The sequence below is a fragment of the Neltuma alba genome, unplaced genomic scaffold (assembly GCF_004799145.2).
Source record: "Neltuma alba isolate B1F8T4 unplaced genomic scaffold, ASM479914v2 tig00012202_pilon, whole genome shotgun sequence".
Taxonomy (NCBI): Eukaryota; Viridiplantae; Streptophyta; class Magnoliopsida; order Fabales; family Fabaceae; genus Neltuma; species Neltuma alba.
The window spans coordinates 22,273-43,459 of record NW_021636741.1 but is presented as its reverse complement, the minus strand read 5'-3'; the positions used below and the strand labels follow the sequence as shown (position 1 = coordinate 43,459).

The following is a 21,187-nucleotide window of genomic DNA, read 5'->3' as shown; positions in this document are numbered from 1 at the left end:
AAAACTCATCTTCAAACCCTCAATTTTTTGGTACTTTAAAATATTATTCATAACCCTCCATTCTCTCTCATGCTCACGTTTGTAATCATCAGTCTAGGGTAGGGAGACATTAGCATCTTTTGCCCACAAAAAGATCCAACCATGTAGAAAGAGAGATTCTTAAAAAGGCAATTTGTAAATTAAATTAAAACAACATACTCTTATGTTTTGAATTCTTTCCTTTATTTTAGTTACGTGTTTATTTACAAATAATTCCTTTACGATTATTTTATAAAAAGTACAAAAGCATGATTTTGGATGTATATTGTATTTCATTTCTTATATTTTTTGGTACATTTAATAAAATAAACTAAATTTTCAATTTTATCCCCGCAGAAATCATTGAAATATCAAATTAAGAGAGTACAACTTATCACTAGGTGTACCTGCAGGGTCTTGCTTTTCTTCTGAGCTTTTCACATTGACATCGTACAGTTCTTTGTCTTCAGCGGAATCAGAAGCAGTTTCCTCCATCTCCCGGCGACGTCGTTTCTGGCGCTCTCTTGCTTTGTGATTCTGGAACCAGTAGAACACGTTCTTCCCTTCAATCTTGCCAAAACGACGTAGCTGTGAAGCTATTTGCTGTATTTGTTCAGCCGTCGGCGTCTTCGTCCCTTGTCTGTACAGTTCCTCAAGCACCAGTAACTGTGCCGGCGTTGGACTCCATCTCGAGCTTTGCTGAGATTGCCCATGCAACCCTCTACTTTTACCTGCTCCTTCCTCTCCTGAACACATCCACAAAATAATAAATCCTTCAACTTTAAACACCAACACTTCAAAAATGAAATCTAACGTAGTTTCTTGTATATACCGGCAACACCTACTTTTAAACGGTTGTTTGTTAGTTCATTGTGCAGTCATATATTTGCAGTATATTTACCTGAGTATTTCTTAAAAGATGTTATGCAACTTTTCAAACTGGACCTTATACTATATTTTGTTGTGTTCCGGTGTCTTTATTGTATGTATCAAGATAAGCACATAGGAAGAAGACTGAAACAGAATGAGATTTCAGTTTGGCTTACCCATAGGATGATGTTTCGAAGAGATGAGATTGGTGCAGTGGGTGCAAATGCAGAAAGGTATGATTTTGGGAGGTGCAGGAGAATTAAGCGTGGAGTTTGGAGTACTGAGAGGGTGAAGCTTGGAGGCACTGAATGAATCAGACATATTTTCTATGAACAAGATCACCAGATCACTACAGCTGCCTAAAAGGTCGGTGTTACATAGTGCGTATATATTGATATCGAAGATCTTTGCTTTTTTGGCGTAAGGAAATTGGGTTTTGAATGAAATGCAGAGAGAAGATATATAGTGAGTGAAAGTGAATGATACAGATGAAGTTTGAGCAAGGAAGAAGAGGCGTATTTGTAGGAACAGAAAACTTTGTAGTAAAAGCTTTAGGTGGAGCAGCAAGCAACGAAAAGTTAGTTGACCACTCCATCTAATGATACAGAAACCAAATGTTCAAATCATGAGTGTGTGTGTGAGAGAGAGAGAGGGGGGGGGGGGAAGAGAAAATAGAAGCGTGGAACTGAGATATGTCGAGGGTCAAGCTGTACAAAAGGACAAGACCATTATGATAACCATATAATGTGTTGATTAAAGTTGTTGCATCTTCAGAGTTAGCCGGTAATAAAAGAGTGACGACATCTTTTTATAGGGATTATAATTTTGATCGCATCGGATAGATTCTTAAAATTATTATTCAGAAAAGGAAGGGGGAAAAAAAAGAGTTTCAACAAAACTCAGAGTCTTACACAAACAAGAAAAGGTAACTGCCCTGTCTCTTTGTAACCTTCTCTAGTACAGAACACGCGCAAATAGTTAATTCTTCATTCACAGTGCCAAGCGACTGCCTTTGGCTCTCTCTCTCTTTCTCTTTCTTCTGAGTACGTATGTGTGTGTGACTATTCCAGATTTCTATCTAACGGTGTTCTAGGGGCATACCTCAATGAGTTCCACAAAGAGAAACTGTTGCTGTTAGTATATGTGATTTATTTTGGGCTTGGATATGTTCTGTACTACACAGTTGATGATCCTGCATATTTGAAGTCTTGAACAATGCTTGGTGACACTGTGACTTAATTTTTAACACCTAAACTTGGAAAAAGAATGTACATCCCTATTATATCAGGCTATTCATCTGTCTTGGTAAGCGCTTCTTAATTATGATAATTAGAAGCTCAACAGATTTAGATTAGTTATCGCTACAATTTCGTCTCTCTTTTCTGAATGTTTTTGTTGGATTTGACATCATAGATCTAGATTATGACACTTCAACAGTAATTAAACATTAGTGATAATAATTTTGCCATGGACAAAACCAGTTCTTAATGGATCAACGAAAATATAATCAATCCCACCTACTTGGTTCAAATCTCACATCATGCAATATAATTCGGTTAACCATAAAGTATAACAAAGGATCCTCCTTACAAGTTATCACGGAGCATTAATTACATCGACATCGACAAAGGACATGAGATATATATATATATAACTTGAAAAGTCACGTCATGTTTGACATAAATTTCTGATGCAATTTATAATTTGGAGTGCCCATGAGTCTTTGATGGACTAAGAGCTCCATCTAGATCATTCACCAAACATTTGAACCATGGATGAATGAATATGCACCTTCACATGTATATAGCTCTTGATCATCTTCACAAGTAATTTTCAAAAAACTTGAAATCTGTTGCTATCTGCAACGTTTGCTAATCTGTGGGAGAAAAATCAATGAACTGAACCACACACACACACATATGTATATATCTCATCAACGTTCTGAAGGATCATGGCTTGAGAGTTGACCACAAAAACAGAGTTCGTCAACCTTCCTTGTCATGTTGGAAAGTCATAATAGTAGCTTTACGTGTAGGGCATAATGGAGCAAGGTACTATGCTACTGCATGCATAATAATGAATGTAAAGCAACAAGGTACAGAGTAGTAGAAGAAACAGAGGCACGTGTCTCACGTGTACAATAATGAATATGAGCTGCCCCTAAACACTAATTTAGCCCTCCTTCAAAACTCATCTGTGTCCCTCTCAAACTTGGTATATTAGCAGAATCGATAATACATAAGTGTTCCCATGTCCCCCGACCATGTCCCCCAAAACTCATTATTGCTGCATTATGTTGTCGTTTGAAATAACTGCCTTCTATTAACTTTGTACGTGAGTTTTTGTTGATTATAAGCTTGGCTTATAGTGTGTGTGTTCCTTTTTTTCCCCCTTCATATTTTCACACGCATTCTCTGAACCGTCAACAAGTGTGATGGGTACTACAAGTTGAACCCTTCCAGCTTCTGCAGTCTGTTTCTAGGTCAGCTTCCTCAGATTTATGTGTCTTAACCATAAAGTGCTACATTTTGTCAGTCGTTGACATGCAATGAGTGAACCTTTATCATTGTTGTCATAATTACTATGCAAGGCAATACTTGCATAAATTAAATAAAGTGAAAAAATTGTAGAAGAAATTTGCAAATGAGTTAAGGGGTTTCCAAAATGATAAAGGAAGTGGAGGCAAATATTCAAAACTGATCATATTTATTTGTGAATTTCCCCAAAGTCAATGGGGACAATGCTACTTTGCACGTGGGTTTTTTTACCTGTTTGTGTAATAGTAAGAAAATATTTTTATTAAATCAACAAACCATTATAAGACCTTTTAAACTGTCATTGTTAAAGTCTAGTTTTTCCGGGTTAGGACTGCAGTGCTACTTTGCAAGTCCCTAAAGGCTAATCTATAAATGAGAAAACCTCAAAATTTAAGAACCATATAAATTTTGATAGCTGTTCAACGAAGGACAGCTTAAATTTCACATTTGGAGTGTGCCAGGTGGCATTTTATTTCCTCATGTTGATGGGATTACTATTCAACAATAATGTGCACATCCCCTAGGTAATTTATGACATGCATGTTTTTCAACCCTCAAAAAACATCATTACAGTTGAAAATAGTCTCCATGGAACCAGGGCTCGAATTTCAATTACATATTTGTTTGAATTATATAGACTTGTGCAACAATCCCCTTCCCCAGCGTCAATACACGAATTTTACAATTGAAGATAAAACAACAGAGCAATCTCTTAGTGAAAAGAAGTCTAATGTATATATCAAAGTCACAGACAAGGAGTAAATGTGTTGTCTCTATGTTCCTTCAAATATTTAATCACTTCAAAAAGCACTGTCATCCTTCTCAATTATTTGTCCACAAGGCGATAACTACACTTCCAAATCATACTTGATCCGGGAGCATAGCTGATGTCATCTTGTCTAGAGGAACTGTGTTTCAATAAGGGTACGTAATATTAGAATCAGCAAATGAAGAAACATATTGGAAAAAAATGAAGATATTCCACCACGACTTGCTCTTCAAAAGTGGCAAATGAGCTTGAAAATCCTTGCATTCTAGGGCCTTTAAAAACAGATATCACGCCCTCCCTTTTTTTTTTTCCAGCTAGAAACATCCCAGCCCTATTTTTTAAGTTGCATTGACTGGGCATGTGTTGTTGTTTAAGGAAGATATCATCAATAGTCTGATTTAATCATTGGATTGAAACCAAATACCAGGATGATGAGAAAAATAAACCATAAAAATGGCGAAGTTTAGGAAGTGATTGCTATTAGGTTTACAGTATTCATATTTGACTAAGAATTATTTATTGATCATCTTCAACCATATCTGATTCGGATTATGTTCATTAAATTGATCCATATACAGATCCATACAGATATATGTGATGCTATTTAACGAGGTCTGCATGGTTTTATGAAGCAACACTAATGATCTACAATAGGAAAATAGAAAAAGAACTAAACTGTTATGAATATGAATAGAGAGGTTGAGACTTGTCACCTGCATCCTGGCCGGTGCGAACCACCGAAACAATCAATGGATGAACTGAACAGAAACATTGCAGACGCAGCCATGTATAGTTTACTTGGGATTCTCATTTCTCAAGGCTTTGACAGACAGAGATAAGATTTCATATCTGGAAGTGATATAAATCGATAAATTAGAAATTGCAGATCCTAAGTCAGTCTCAAACGAGGCGTTAATTCAACTCCTCTGCTTAAAAACTGGGTAAACATTTTAGACCGTATCCAATATAAACGCAAAATTTTGGCCAGCATATAGTTTCAAATAGGACTTAAACAACGTGGTCATCTCCGCACGCAACATAATTATTGATGAGGAGGGTAAAATCTATTAATTCATGTATTTAATTATTGTTAAAATTAGAATACTTTGGAAGAAATAATTTCATAGTTTCTTCAGCAGTCTTTGACATGAAAGTTTATTGGGGACAGAATCGTTGATTTTAGTCATCAACAAGCTAACTTGTGCATAAAATTTATCCCACTACAAAAAATTCTGTGTTTATTTGTATCAAGCAATACGTCAATATGCAATAGGAGATACTTTTCTAGACCTATTTATAGAGTAAAGAGAGAAGATATTTTTTGGTCCGATTTATAAGGCATTGAGAGAAATTTTTATATGGATGTATAATTTTACCCTTCATTTATTATTATATTGATTTTGTTTACATGAGATATAATATATATTGAATAGAGATAAAGTTGAAAAGTTGTTAAATTTTAAATGAGAGTTAATGAAATTTAAGATTTTTCTTAGTTTGTATGAACATGTTGAGAGTGGCTTACAAATAGGACATGTAAGTATAAAACATGAAATTTTTGTACACATTGCTAGACCATCAGTGGTAAGAAAGAAACATCCAAGAAGCCGTAAACCTAAATAATCTTGCGGCATAAATTTTTAGATTTTCCCTGTTCAATATGCAGAGTGAAACACTTGCGCAGGAAAACGTCTGAAATCCACTGAACAATGAAAGCAGATTTGCCAACAGGCTAGCCCAAGTGAAGCTGACACCGTCTATTGTTTTAGCCAAAGTAAAAAATTGAAAAGAGCAGAACTAATATATAATTAAAAATTGAAACTTTGAGCTGTGTGAAAGCAGTATAACAAGTAGAAGGAAGAAGAAGCACAACCCAAGGAATGTGCTTTCACTCATTTTATTGCAATAATTAGTCCACTGAACAAATTAAGATCTCATCCTAGCGGGATAGCAGCACCAGTTTCTTCTCATCGTCCGACCAAATAACAAGCATCCTGATCTCATGTGATTGATAGAACTGACTTCTCCTTAAGTTCAGCTCCTTTTAGCCACAGAAAAGCCCCAAGCTCTCACAGTTCTGAGTTCTGATTAGCGTCTGAGACAGAGGATACAGACTGTTGACTTCTTCGATGTTGATTGATCATTCATGAAAATCCAAGTCCAGAATGCAGGCGAGAGATTTATTAAAATAATAGATTTTTGGCACTGTCCAACTCCAGGGTTTTGCTTGCTGGCAATGATGCAAGAGTAGCCTATAATTACATTCACCAATAGATCCGTTGCTCACAACAGCGGGTATGACCATCTCAATAATTTCCTCAACCTCCCTCTTAAAGAATGATACATGCCTGAGTCCCAAGACTCAATTAGCATACAGCTAAGAATTGAGAGTTTTCCTTACAATGAAAATGAGTACTTATTTCATAAGATGACTAGGATGATTTTCTAGTCCATATGAACTCAAGGTGCGCAGGCGAAATATCACCAAGGGTATGCTTTGTGAGAGCTACTAAACATCGTGATTTCTAGTTACATGTAATTCTTTGGCCATCTTTTGTGTCCTTGATGTCTTTATCTGTAGTTTGTCTCTAATTACCGCCACGCGTGGGGGCATTCAGGAACAGAAAACATGGATAGTGAGTCTAGATTCCTATACCGCTTGAAAACTCGTTATTGCTCATAGCCAATTACCAGAAATCCTTACATGAACAAACCCCATTCCTGAAATGATGAAAACGAATTTTATCTCTCATAATTATCTCTCTCAATGAAATTTGAGAGACAAATTTAGAGAAAGTATGGCAGTCATTGCATATTCTCAAATTTTTTATCACTCTAATGGGGCGTTCAGGCCCTACATTAATCAAAGCGAACGCGATGGCGAGCTTTTCACTGTGAGTTCTGAGAATTAGTTCCTTCTCTTCCAATTCCACATCATGCAACACAGAATTGGTCTTTGAACTGTAACCCATACTCTTCATTTGTTTAATCAAGCAATCCAACTTTTCATATATGATCTTTGACTGTGGATGTGAACTATCTCCCTTATAGAAAACATGTAAATCACCATTAAACTCAACTGAGCTATAAGCAGCTATTTTTCTGACACCCTTGTTCCTCATCCTCTGCCTCACCTTAGTAACAAAATCCCACCTCCCAGCAGATGCATACATATTGGACATTAGAACCTGGTATGAAGCAATATCAGGAGCTAGTTCATAAAGACGATCCGCGGCATGTTGGCCCAATTCCACGTTTTGGTGTATAACACAGGCGCTCAATAGAGCCCCCCATACTCCCGAGTCTGGCTCAATAGGCATGCTTCTGATGAAGTTATACGCATCTTCAAGACGTCCTGATCGGCCAAGAAGATCAACCATGCAAGCATAATGTTCTTTCCTGGGTTTGATGCTTTCATCATCTGACCGAGACATCCGATTAAAATATCTCCAGCCCTGGCTCACTAGTCCAGCATGGCTACAGGCAGTCAAAACCCCTAGATACGTAACATAATTTGGCCGCAATCCCTCTCTCTGCATCCTAGAAAACAAGGATAATGCCTTTGCACTTTCCCCATTAATAGCATATCCTAAAATCATAGTACTCCATGAAATTACATTCCGGCGAGGAATTTTCTCAAACAATTTGGTCGCAAAGTCAATATTACCACACTTCATATGCATGTCTAGACGTGCATTTTCAACAATTATGTTGCAATCAATCCCTTCTTCTCTCGCAATACGATAAATTTCCTCTCCAGTATCCGAGTACCCTAGTTGGCCACAAACTGATAGAGCACTCACCAAAGTCACAGCATCTGGCCGAGTTCCAGTTGACCCCATTTCACGGAACAAAGCAAGAGCCTTAGTACCATATCCATTTTGGGCACACGCTGCAATGAAAGCATTCCATGCCACTAAATCTCTTTCAACCATGGTCTTAAACAAAAAATCAGCTAAACCTACCTCTCCAAGTATGACATACATGATCATCAATTCAGTCCTTATCACTGCAATAAACTCCATCCCATATTTCACGACCTGGGCATGCGTAGTAGAAGCCGCAGCCTTGAATTCAGGCAGCTCAGCACAAGCCTTAATGACGAAGGGAAAGGTGTACGAATCAGGACGTACACCGAGAAGATGCATTCGCTTATAAATGGAGGCTGCTTCATTGGGTTGACCATTTTGCACGTAACCTCTGATCAGTGTGCTCCACAAGAAAGCTCGGGGCTTATGCATTTCATCGAACAGTTGACGGGCGTACGACATATCGCCCAATGCTATGAAGCTGGCGAGAAGATGCGTCAGGAGGCTGTTCTTGATGGAAAGGCCCGATGTGAGGAGGAGGGCATGGATTTGTTTCAGCTGAGATGGATTCGAGGAACATGATTGCAACAGGGGGGTAAATGCTCCTTTGGTCAGAAACTTTAGTTGATTTGTAAGGGCGAGCGAAGAGAATTTGAGGTTTGGAAGGAATTGAACAAGTCGGAAGGTGAAGAAAAACTTGGTGGGAATTATTTTTGCAAGTATGAGCATGGCAATATGGTGGCATTGCCTAATGCCTATGTTGTTTGCGGTTTTATTTTAACGTAAACCCATGCCTTTAAGCAAACCGATTATCAGAATTTCCACCTAAGATTTCCATTACTCCCGCCGCCAGCAGTTAATCCGCACATAAACTTTTTTTTTTTTTCCTTGGGCATGAAATTGAAGACTCAATTGCATGACCAGAAAACACCACAAAAAAATACAATCTAAACTGCTTATCTCCTTTCATCAACCGCCTCCTCTTGGATATACGGTGAAGGTTGATCAGAGGTACCCTATGAGAGTTTTGCTAAGCAATCAGGTACTCTATTATACTCGTACACGCATTCGAAAACAGAAAAACCCAGTGACCTTACAGGGAGATGTGCCAAACACTACTACTTTTCGCTTTTAACAGGCGTACGTGGACAGAAAATCTTGCGACTATGAGTTAGGAAAAAAAGAGGCGACTGTTTTTAGATTAAAAACTCAATTCTTTTATTAAGCATATATCTTTTCTTTTCTTTTCTTTTCTTTTTATAAGCAGACATCTTTTTTATTAGATGGCTGGTGAAGACATTTTCAGTTACGAAGCGAGGATTAGAACATTAATTTACGATGTAATACCTCCGATCCTAATTATAAGAACTAGTTGATTAATTTGAGAAGATTAAGGAAAAAAGTTAAGTTAATTATTTGTCATAAATAGGTATTGTCTTTCTTAAAATATCCTTGTTAATCAAGTTTATTGGCTAGAATTATTATTATTAGAAGGACTATCTTAAAAAAATACATAAATATTAAAAACAAAGTATATTAGGTTCTTATATTTAGGACCAAAATAAAAATCAAACGAAGTCTTATATTAAAGACGGAGGTGGCATCTGATTGCTATGAAAAATTTAATATTAATATAAGTTTTATTCTCTTCCTCATTTTAATTTTACTTTTTTAAATTTCAAACCATAATTTTTTGTTCTTCTACGAGCATGGTCCGTATATGTTTTGAAATATAGCGAACAATGTTTTAAATAAAGAGAAATTTTAAAGAATCAAAATTTATGATTTGAAATTCAATAGACCAAAAGCAAAATGAGAGCGAATTTAAGGAATCAAAAATTATATTGACCCAAAAAATTAATTTAATTATAATTAAAAAAGAAAACTAAGTAGATACCTAAATATTACTTCTTCAATCTTTAATATAAGATTTAATTATTGAGTTGATTTTGGTTTTAAATATAAGATCTACTTATCACATTTATCAATATAATTTTTCCTAAATTATCTCTATTGATATTCTCCCAACCATAATCAAGTAGGAACAGGATGGATGATATTAAGGAACACTATTATAATATTTTAGGAAAAACATTTCATATTTCTTATAATTAACTAACTTACCTAACTTTTTTAATCTAATTAAATTAATTAAATATTACTTCTAGTTTTAATTAAAAAATCTCATTTTATAAATTATAAATGAGATTTTATAATTAGAACAAGAGCTAGTATGTCTTATACTTGTTGGGTCATTTTTGGGCCTAATGAGACTATTGGATGTGTTCCAGTTATCAAAATAACAAATATCATTGGTCTGTTCCATCTCCCCGTTATTTTCCCGCTTCCCGTTTTTGTCTGTGGAGATTATTTTGGTGGTTTTTTTTTCCTTTCATCCAAACTTATTCTTCTGAATATGTATAAACAATTCAGTTAAAAAACGCTTTATACAAAACAATTAATCTAATCACAGCTAAGTGTGCCCCGTTAGGCAAACCACTATACATACAGCTATTATTCAACTATAATAACATGTACTTGTCGTGTACATAATAAAAAATTATGTACTTTTTTATGTTCTTATTGAAAAATAATTAACACATTAAAAACTAGCCTCACTTAACGAAATTAAGTAGCACCTTTTCACTTACAGGACTAAGTCGGCGGATCAAAACTAAAAGCGAGACAGATCCTGATTCTATGCTATAGTATTTCATTTTTCATTTTTATTTTTATAAATTTTTGTAAGTTGTTGTTTATGAAAGAATGTAGAGAGGAGGTTCCATTTTCATTTGAAATTTTTAATTTTAGATATTTATACAGAAATACTCAATATCTCATTAAATTCCCTTCTTAATTTGAAGAGGCGACTTTAATTTCACTTTCAAATTAAAAATGGAATGGGTTATCAGGACAAGGGAACAGCTTCATTGCAACGTGAGGGGGCAGCACTCAATCACATGGTTCCTTGGTGACTGGTTCTAGGGCCCAGAGAAAGAATAATTTTAAATAAAAAAAATCCTTCAAATTGGAAAAAAGAAAAAGAATTGTTGCAGAGAGAAGGAAATTAAAAGAGTAGAATATAGACTTCGTATAAGAGTTGCATTGGCGTGTGAATTAGAAGAGTGTGCGTAGACAGCGGCTATTAATACGTGACAGTCCAACATGACCCTCTCAGCAGGCAACTAGCAATCACCAGGCACGACTACAGTATCATAGTCTAAACAAAACAAAAGCTCGGATGCCAACAATATGACGAACAAAAAACCAGGCCAGTGAGGATGAATCTATCTGGGACTTGTAAAATGGTGCAACCTCCTAAAACATTATTAGACAACTGGGCAGCACAGAAATTTAACAATTATTAGAAGATTCAGGATTCACGGGTCATGTTCATCATATCATGTGACCCTTCTTCTTCTTCCTGCTCTTCCTTTCTCTCTATCTTTAACTTTTCCTTCCCGCAGAATTTTCCAAAGCCAAAAGCCCCTTTTGATTATTACACTCTCTTCAAGTCTATGGTTACCCACAAGACTGCGCAATAAAATGACAGGTTTCATGGAAATAAAAAGAAGGGCTTCTTCTGTCATCTTCTGTTGGCTCATTTTTTCAGTTGTTGCTGTTTTCAGTCTTTTCCTGTTCACTATTACTCACTGTGAAACCGGAAGCAGCTATTCCATTCAGCCTCCATCGCCAGCCACATTATTACACAAGAGTCAAGGTTCTACAAGTTTCAGAATCACAAGGGCACTGTTTCATGAATCATCATCATCATCATCATCTTCAACAAATGCTCGAGCTTCCACTTATGAAGAGGACAAGAGATTAATCCATACTGGTCCAAACCCTCTTCATAACTAGTTGTGCTGGCTGTATATGTATGTATGTACCAAGTGCATAAATAATATTGATATAAGATCTCTTTGTTTCTTTCTTTCCTCTTTAACTTTTGGATTTGGGAAGAATGAGAGCATAGGCGTTGGCATTTTCAACGGTGTAGCAAATGTGAAAGGAAAATAGGATGAGAGAAAAAGGAGGAGGGAGGCTAGTGCAATGCTCTTGTTTCTTTTCGCACTGAATTTTTTCTTCTTCTTCTTATTGACTGTAGATCTATGTTCCTCGATCTGCTCCACTTTCAAGGGGAAAAAAACAAAACATGTTTGAATTTGTTGGCCGATGCTGCGTTTCATTCTTCTATTCTTTTTTTCCTGGTCATATTGTTATTATATTATTATCTGGTATCTTGTCATTATTAGTTATTAGATATCCCTCTAGTCTTATTTATAGACCATACATATTTTATTAGTGTTTTACGAAGGTTAACGGTATTAAACTTTGTAGAACTAAGAAGAAGATTCTTATAATAGCTTTTACTTCTTTTACGACAATACAAAAGATATAAAATTAATTATCTTATATGCGATGGAAAAACCCCTTAAATTCAAAATATGGCGATTAAAAAGCTGATGAATATATGAATGTAGGTGCTCCGTATGAATTATTTAATTTAGAATATCTTTAATAGGTTCTATTTATCCAGCCTAGATTATTGAGATTAACAAGAAATCTAAATAATTCGATTCTAGATCTTTGGATGCTGTGGCGATTTACCCGTATTAAAAATTGGTTCGATATTGATGGATCAATCGGGCCAGTGAATCAATTTCTAGACCAACCTGAAATAATGGTTAAACTGAAGGAACATCGAATTCGTAAAGAATCAATCAACCAGAGATGTTAAACAAGTCAAGATTATCACCTATACACAATATCTAGACTCAGGACAAGACTTATTCGGAATAGGCCGACGCCTCCCAACAATAATTTTCTCCAATCCACATACAAGAATATTAATCAAAAGCTTTAAAATAATAATAATTTAAACCAAGTACTCAATGTAAAACAAAAGAATAATCCTTCTGAGATGTTAGGCTCTCGTATGTTCCCCCCCCCCCCAAAGGATCTTTAATTTTTCAATCATATTTAAAGATTTTTTTTGTGGCTAGATACAAGTATTCTCTTATTAGAAGCATTCTTATTTGAGACACTATTGGATACTAAATATGGATATCTCTCCCAACAGAGATTTAAATTTTAGTTCACTAAGTTGTGAAAAACTAACATCTTTCACTGGACCTAATTACTGTTGGTAATGTTATTTCTCTTTTAAGTGCATATATCACAGGGAGAAGCCCAATACCAAACGAAAACCACCAGTTGTGGGCTATAAGCCCAGTAATGTCCTCAAGGGGTTGTGCCCTTCACATCTATGCCACCAGTCTGTAATGAACAAATCGCCTGCTCCCGCTCAATGATCTTTAATTTTGCTTTGATTTGTGCTGCACTACGCACGTTTATGGTATTTTTGTTTCTTTCTAAGGTCCCTTTTCTGTTCGACAAATTTGCCTCTCCATAATTCATTTGTCACTTTGTGAATAATTGGATTTAGTTTGACATTTTGGTAATATCATCCCTTTCAATACAGTACTTATATTAATTTTATATCAATTTTGAGAATTTTTAAAGTCCCATCATGTTGGGGAAATGTCTCTCAAAAATCTTACATTATATTATCAATTATGGATTCCACTAACCTACCGCACAATCGATTTTATCGAATATGCTCAGAATAATTATCAAGTATTGGTATTTAAACATGCCGACATTTATAGCCCAGGTTAGTTATCCTTATCAAGTGATTAGTTGAGATTAATATACATGTAACCCCAAAATAGAGAAATACTTAAATACTCGTGAAGTGTCATATTATTTATACTCTCTCCAATTACTCCAAGTGACTTTTCTTGTGAATCCAAAAATTTCTATCATAACCAGTCATTGAGAGAGAAAAATAATCAAAAAAAATTTGTAGGAATATGAGATCCACAAAAAGCTAGACACTTGAAACTTTTTTATTAGAGAGCATGAATACCGTGGCACTCAAGGAATATAGTATTTGTCCCCCTAAATAATTATTGGCTGATAATTTGTATCAGTATTAATATAATACGAAATATGGGGGGGGGGAAAACACAAGAAGAAAAATGGTTGGCACTATATGGCAATACACAAGCTCTATGATAATTTATGAGACCTGGGTAAGATGGAACTTAACTCATGAAGCAGGTCAATCTTATACGGAGAGGATTCCGTGATCAAGACATTATTGGTTACATATATGTCGGGATATCTGAGTTTCTAGATGTGGTAAACTTTCTGATTCAACTACTGATGATGATATTCACCAACGTGCTCATGATAGTTTCATGCTTATTTGGACAAGGACTTGTTTGGGCATCGTACGTACTCTATTGTGCAATAGTTGGTATAATAATACTATCAAGGACAATGTTCAAGAGCACTGCTCTAAGCTGGAGGTAGATGGTGTGGTCCTCAATATTGGCAAAAATGTCTGTGGTGGAGTAATCAAAGGTAAAGATGCTAGGTGAATCTGTGGTTAGTTGCAAACTCAGGAATGTCCCCCAGCTATTACTGAAATTTTAGGAATTATGAATGGTCGATCTTTGTTAGGGTAGGGGGTATCGGAATTTAACCATTTATTCTAATTATGTTCAAGCGATTAACCTGCTAACTAGGGTGTGTGATGATCATGCATTTACAAACATTGTTGACAACAAGACTATCACTCAAAAAAAAAAAACATAAAATTAGTGACGATCCATTTCTAATCCATCATAAATTCTGTTACTAAAATTAACAATGAAATTTAGTAACAGATTAGTGTTGGAATTTTATTTATTTATATTCAGTTGGTATATTTCTCCAATCAAATATTGACATATATGTATATTATAAATGATAATTTAAGAAAATTTTAATAAAGGAACCTAATTGAAATAAGCAAACCAACTTCAGTTTTTCTCGTGACTTAAATACCTCCAACACGCATCACAAAAGTTGTATATAAGGGTGATTGGAGGACACCAATTTTGCACAAGCATTTGTCATCTTTATTTACGTTGCAAGTGTACATTGTTTTCACTTCGATTGAGAGATATGGTTAGTACGCTGGAGGCTAGTCTTGAACTCCAATCTTCAGCTTTGAAGTTTCTGGAGATATTTTCCACCAAAACATATGAGATTGCTACCATCTCCCCCGACATCGTTCAAAGTGTCGAAATTGTTTCTGGTGAATGGGGCATTGCAGGCTTCACCTTCGTCGTCAACTATACCCTAGGTAAGACAATAATTAATATAATCAGTAGCTTCAATGTGTCTTTTTTTTTTCATTCCCGAAAACTTCTTATACTTGACTCAAAAAAGAGGTTTAAGTATCCATATTGCATATATATATATATGATGACGCAGATGGGACAGCGCAAGTAGCTAAGATGGAGGCGTCAAGCATAAACCTAATAGACCTATCAATAACATTCAAAGTGATAGAGGGAGATCTGTTGGATGTTTACAATAGCTTCACTGTTTCTCTTAAACTCACTCCGAATGTACTCTCGGGAAGCGTTTTGAAATGGACCTTTGAGTATGAGAAGCCAAGCTCAGACTGCTGACCCAGACTCCTTGATGGAAGCTGCTATTCAAGTCTCCAAAGACGTGGATGCTTATGTCAGCAACCTCATCTAGACTTCAACTAATTACCTTCATGCTTGTGAGTAATAAAGTCTGTGCGCGTGTCAAATAAAAGTTGGCTTTATTAGCTTCTGTAAGCTGTAAGCGTGTTCCTTCGTATATTCTGCTTTCTGCTATGTTCAAAATGGTGGGTTTTTGTCGCGCTTGATCAAGTCTAAGCTGTTGCTTGTTGTACAATGTAATTCCAGGGCAAGTAATTATAATTCCTGCTTTCGAACTCTCTCAATCCTAGATTTTGAGATTGAAGGAAAGAAAAGATATATATTTTGGTGCCAGCAATAATCTTTCATAGATATCATCAGCCTCTTGTAGGTTTTGCAATATAATCATGTCTGAAAAATTCTGCTTTGGGTGCATGACGGAGATAAAGCCATAATAAAAGAAAAACCAAACATATGTGGGCTGATGCGAACAAATCTCTTATAATCAAGAAGCAACCTAATATTGCCATCAGGTGGTTCTCCCTTCTTTCTTTCCACGTGGAGTCGCTGTGACATATATAAAATAGATACTCTATATCACACGCTTTGGATTTAAGGACCTTATTGATCTTTAATTTTACTCATATTAAAGAAATATTTAACAAAACCGCTCATGTTTACGTATAAATTGGTAGTCCAAAAAGCTGAATTGAGATTTTTGGAATTATATAAATTAAAAATTAAATCACATCTAGCTAGTAGCAGTGGATAATTCTAAAATCTAAAACAATAATCTCACTTAAATAATCAAATTTTTAAATGTCAGATTATGTGGTCAATAAATAAAAAGTCCTTTCAGTGCTACTGGATGTGATATTTTCAGCAGAAAAATCTGTCAAGTATTTTCAGATATGTAGGCAACAGGGCTAAATCAGGATAATTTTACTATGCCAAATCCATTAATTCCGACTCTAATAATTATTACAAAATAACAAAACATCTGATATAATATCCAGTCTAGATTAAAAAAAGAGAGGAGGTAATTAAATATGATCTTCAACTAACCTACACAAATATATCCCCCGACATTACGCATCACAAACTTTTTATATATGTAAAGGTCATATATAAAAAAATATGACGTATTTTAGGAAAAACACTATAACCATCTTCCTTAATATCTTCTTTCCTTCTTCTATTTGATTATGGTTTATGCAGTATCTATAGAGATAATTTAAAAAAAATTAATAAATATGATAAATAAGTCTTATATTTAGGACCAAAATCAATTCAACAATTAGATCTTATATTAAGGATCGGAGGAGTACATTGCAAGGCATATTGTTTTGTCTGCGATGCAATTGGAGTGAGAGATATATGGTGAGTACTTCGGAGGCAGATATTGAACTCCAAACTTCAGCTTCGAAGTTTCTGCAGATATTTTCCGCCAAAACATACTAGCTTACTACTATCGATCTCCCCTGACATCATGCAAAGTCACGAAATTGTTCCCGGCGACTGGGGCACTGCAGGCTTCACCTACGTCGTAAACTATACCCTAGGTAAGAATTAGACAACATTGATCGGCTACATTGTTTTTTTTTTTTTTTGAAAAACTCCTTCTGCTCGACTCAATTAATTAAGAAGGTTAAATTAAGTGTATTGCATATATATGATGACATAGATGGGATACCACAAATGGCTAAGTCGGAGGCGGAAAGGATAAACATAACAGACCTATCAATAACGTTCAAAGTGATAGAGGGAGATCTGTTGGATGTGCATGATAGTTTCAAGTTTATTCTGAAACTGATTACAAATGTAGCGTCGGGAAGCGCAGTGCAACTGGACTTTGCAATATGAGAAGGCAAACGATGACACTGCAGATCCAACCTCGCTCATGGAGGAGGTTATCCAAGTAACAAAAGATGTTAATCAACTAATTATTTTAAACCACGTAATTATACATATGTACTACCTTCAGTCCTAATTATAAGACATCGTTTGTAGATTATAAACAAAGTTTTATAATTGGGACCTGAGGTATTATTGATAATTGAGGTCAGTGTGTGTCAAATAAAAGGTGACTTTGTCAGCTGTTTCATATATAGGCGTGTGTGCTGATCATATATATCCTGCTTTGTTATCGCAGTATAATATATGTTTGTCAAATAAAAGTTGACTTTGTCATATATAAGTATGTGAGCAAGAGCAAGTTTATGTGCTGCACAATGTAATTTTGCTGCAAGTATAATATATGTAAATGGTAGGAATAATTTGGAAAAAAATTTAAAAAAATAAAATGCATTAATAAGATTTTATATTTAGAATTAAAATAAATCCTTGAAAGATATTTCATATTTAGTATTGGAGGAAGTAGATGTATTTAGTGCCACTGTGCGAGCGACAATTCCTTGGTAGACGTCAGGGCTCTGGCGCTCTTAGCTTGCGGATTTTACGAAGGAATCTTTACAATAGTGTCTAGAAGATCCCTTTCTCGGTGCATGACAGAGACGAAGCCTTTACGAATGTGGCCTTGGGCGAACAAAATCTACGGCCTACAGATGGTTCCCTTCTTCTTCTTCTTCTTTTTTCTTTTTTTAAATCCACGGACTCATTCGAATACGAATATCACATTTTGGGTTTTAAGTTCGAGAAGTTTTAAAATATCATTATTTAAGGATTTTCATTGAAAAATGACCATTTATTCATTAAGGACCTTATTAATCTTTTTTTCGGTGTAAAATGGGTCAAAACGTTCAATTTATTTATTCAAAACCGGAACAATTCTTGAGGTAGTGAGGCCTGAAGAGTCTAATCTTTTGCTCCAAGAAAAAAAAAACTCATGTTTACATATAGTCCCTCGAGTTGAATTGAGATCTTAATTAAACAGCTTTTTTTTATATTCATTCTCCTGACATTTTTTCAACTTACATGCATTGCTGATTTAACTTAGCATGTAGCATTTTTAAAATTAAAACATGAACTAATTGAAAGTCATCGATTTCAGCTGAGCCCCTTCGGAATTTCCAACCTAACTTTTTAAAATCTCCAACTTAAACATAAAGAAGGGTATTTTAGTAAATTGATTTCCAAATATCAATAAAATACCAATGATTTCAATTGACATGTATATGAAAAGTTTGGAGTATTTTTTCTTTATCATCCAACACCCAATAAGACTATGAAAGGAACTCCTGCATTTGTGATATTTACAGAGAGTCTAAACTCGCCAGCAGTCTCATACTTTAAAAAAATTTAAGAGTAGTATAAGCATAGTATGTAATACTACATCCAATTCTTAATATAAGAACTAGTTAACTAATTTGAATATATTTAAAAAAATTAGTTAAGTTAATTATTTCTAATAAATAGATGTTGTCTTCCTTAAACTATCAATGTTAATCATGTGTATTAGCTAAAACTACCATTTGTAGAAACCTTTAACATAAGAGACAAAGTGAATTGTGATCTTATATTTAAAATCAAATTGAATATCAAACTAGTTCTTATGTTAAAGAATGGAAGTAGTATTATTGAACTAAAATGTCCTCACAATGAATGTGTCATTATTATTTTTATTAGTCCAAATATATAATACTCCTCCGGTTCTTAATATAGGACCTAATTGTTGAGTTGATTTTGATCCTAAATATAAGATCCATTTCTCATATTTATCAATTTTTTCTAAATTACCCCTATAGATGCTCCCTCAACCATAATCAAGTAAAAGAGAAAGAGAAGGTATTAAAAAAGATGATTATGGTGTTTTAGGAAAAATGTGTCATTTTTCTTCTACTTAACTAACTTACCTAACTTTCTTAATCTAATTAAATTAGTTAAATAAGCCTTATATTAAGGACCGGAGGAGCATTTGTCTTGTTCTAATCATCAAATCCTCCTTCTCTAACCCGTTCCCACCATAGATTTGATCTCTCGTCGGGATGCACACCACACATTTGTGTTTTCGGTTATCTGGAAGGTCGTTTTTAATTTTCAGACAAATTTGTCTCTCCATATAATTCTTTTAACTTGTCACTTTGTGAATGGCGTGGATTTAGTGGAGATTTCGTTGTCGTCTTATCCTACTTGCATTAATTTTATGCGAATTTCCAGTGTTTTAAAGTTCAACTACCATGTCGGGAAAATCCCTCAAAATCTCAATCATGATGGATTTCTCTAACTAGCCCCACAATCAATCTTAATAATTACTCCTTCTGTGAGCAACCTTGCACTAAATCTTAATGTGTTAAAATTGAAAATTTTTTGACAAATTATATGTCCTTATTTATAAGGAGAAAGTATAAGAAAGAGAATAATAAAATTATTATAATAAAGAGAATTGTTAGAGAATGAAAATATGTAATGAAGAGAAATTATATTAAAATATAATCTTCAGAACATTAATTATCTAGAAGATAATGTTTCAGGTAATATATATATTAACCATTAAAATAAGTATTTAATATCGGCAAAATAGAAAATTAATTACAAAAATTTAAGATAGTTTGTAAATGCTACTTATATTTGGGAACAAGGAAAGGACAGTGATTGTTAATTATTATAAAAAAAAAAAGGATGGAGGGAGAGTAGCAACTATCATCAATTTAAATTTAAATATGAGTATTTCGGTTGAGATGTATGCATACAGCTCTTTAGTCACGGATATGGTAGTCTTTATCCAATAAGTATAGCCACATCCACCGCCTAAATCAAACGTCTTATTTAACAGAAAATGGAGTTTCTTTTACCTGATTCAATTGTTTTGGGGGAAAATTGCGGAGAAGTCTTTCATTCAAAGTTTTATTAGTGTGAGTGATCTGGTAAATTTTTATACATAGAGAGTACTGGACTCTGCAAATTCTGCACACACTGAGTACAGAATTTTTAATAGGGGGCTTTTTCCTGATTTTTTTATTTTTCATGATATTTTTGGAAAATAAATAAATAAATAAAGATATATTGATTACCAATATTTAACAGTAGTATAATAATAAATTATTATCAACGTGAAAAAAACATTACTTTCGTCTGCCGTTTTTGTAAACGAAATTCAAACAACACACCCAGGCGGGGAAATTAAAAAGACCACACAAGCATTTTTGTTTCAGTTTTTATAATAATATCTTTGTCATATAGTGAGAAATATCACATCCATTAGAAGTGGATAACACTAAAATAATAATCTCACTTAAATAATCAGATTTTTCAGACAGCAAATTGCATATAGTAATCTCAGCTGTGATTTTTTAAATAAAAAATAAATAGCGTGAGTTGTTGGCTAATCATTCGATAATGATGACTAATTAACATAATATCAGTGAGGCCGGGAACTTTTTCATGTGGCCAACATCAACGATGGAACTTCATAACACGTGAAACTGCATTCTGATTATCTGGTCAAGAAATAAAAAAGAATATTTTTAATTTCATGTATAATAATTGCTTGGAATTTAATATTGTATCTGAGATGGCTAAAACATAATTTGATTATAATATTATAATTCCGGCCAAAAAATATTGAACATTATAAAATTTTAACATTTCTAAATTAATATGATCCATCGCTTGTGTGACCGTAACCTCAATAATTAACATTGGTCGAGCATTATTGATTAAAAAAAAGTGGACACCGATAAAAATTGATTTAAAAAA

General features: G+C 34.4%; 3 protein-coding genes across 3 annotated transcripts; 1 reads left to right on the top strand and 2 right to left on the bottom strand.

Annotated features, from left to right (window-relative positions):
- Positions 1 to 425: 425 nt before the first annotated feature.
- On the bottom strand, positions 426 to 1,209 carry LOC114724906 (WUSCHEL-related homeobox 6-like; the record flags this gene model as incomplete). The annotated part of the gene is made up of 2 exons (XM_028911361.1): positions 1,065 to 1,209; positions 426 to 764 (listed from the first exon to the last, which is right to left on the bottom strand). Coding segments are annotated over exons 1-2 (484 nt in total), but the record flags the coding sequence as incomplete, so codon positions are not given.
- A 4,896-nt stretch (positions 1,210 to 6,105) lies between these two features.
- On the bottom strand, positions 6,106 to 8,875 carry LOC114724910 (pentatricopeptide repeat-containing protein At2g01510, mitochondrial). The gene has a single exon (XM_028911364.1). It carries the CDS (start codon positions 8,730 to 8,732, stop codon positions 6,882 to 6,884), a length of 1,851 nt encoding a protein of 616 aa, XP_028767197.1. The 5' UTR covers positions 8,733 to 8,875; the 3' UTR covers positions 6,106 to 6,881.
- A 6,145-nt stretch (positions 8,876 to 15,020) lies between these two features.
- LOC114724905 (MLP-like protein 34) lies at positions 15,021 to 15,875 on the top strand. Its single transcript, XM_028911360.1, has 2 exons — positions 15,021 to 15,201; positions 15,333 to 15,875. Exons 1-2 carry the CDS (start codon positions 15,021 to 15,023, stop codon positions 15,530 to 15,532), a joined length of 381 nt encoding a protein of 126 aa, XP_028767193.1. The 3' UTR covers positions 15,533 to 15,875.
- The last annotated feature ends 5,312 nt before the right edge of the window (positions 15,876 to 21,187 follow it).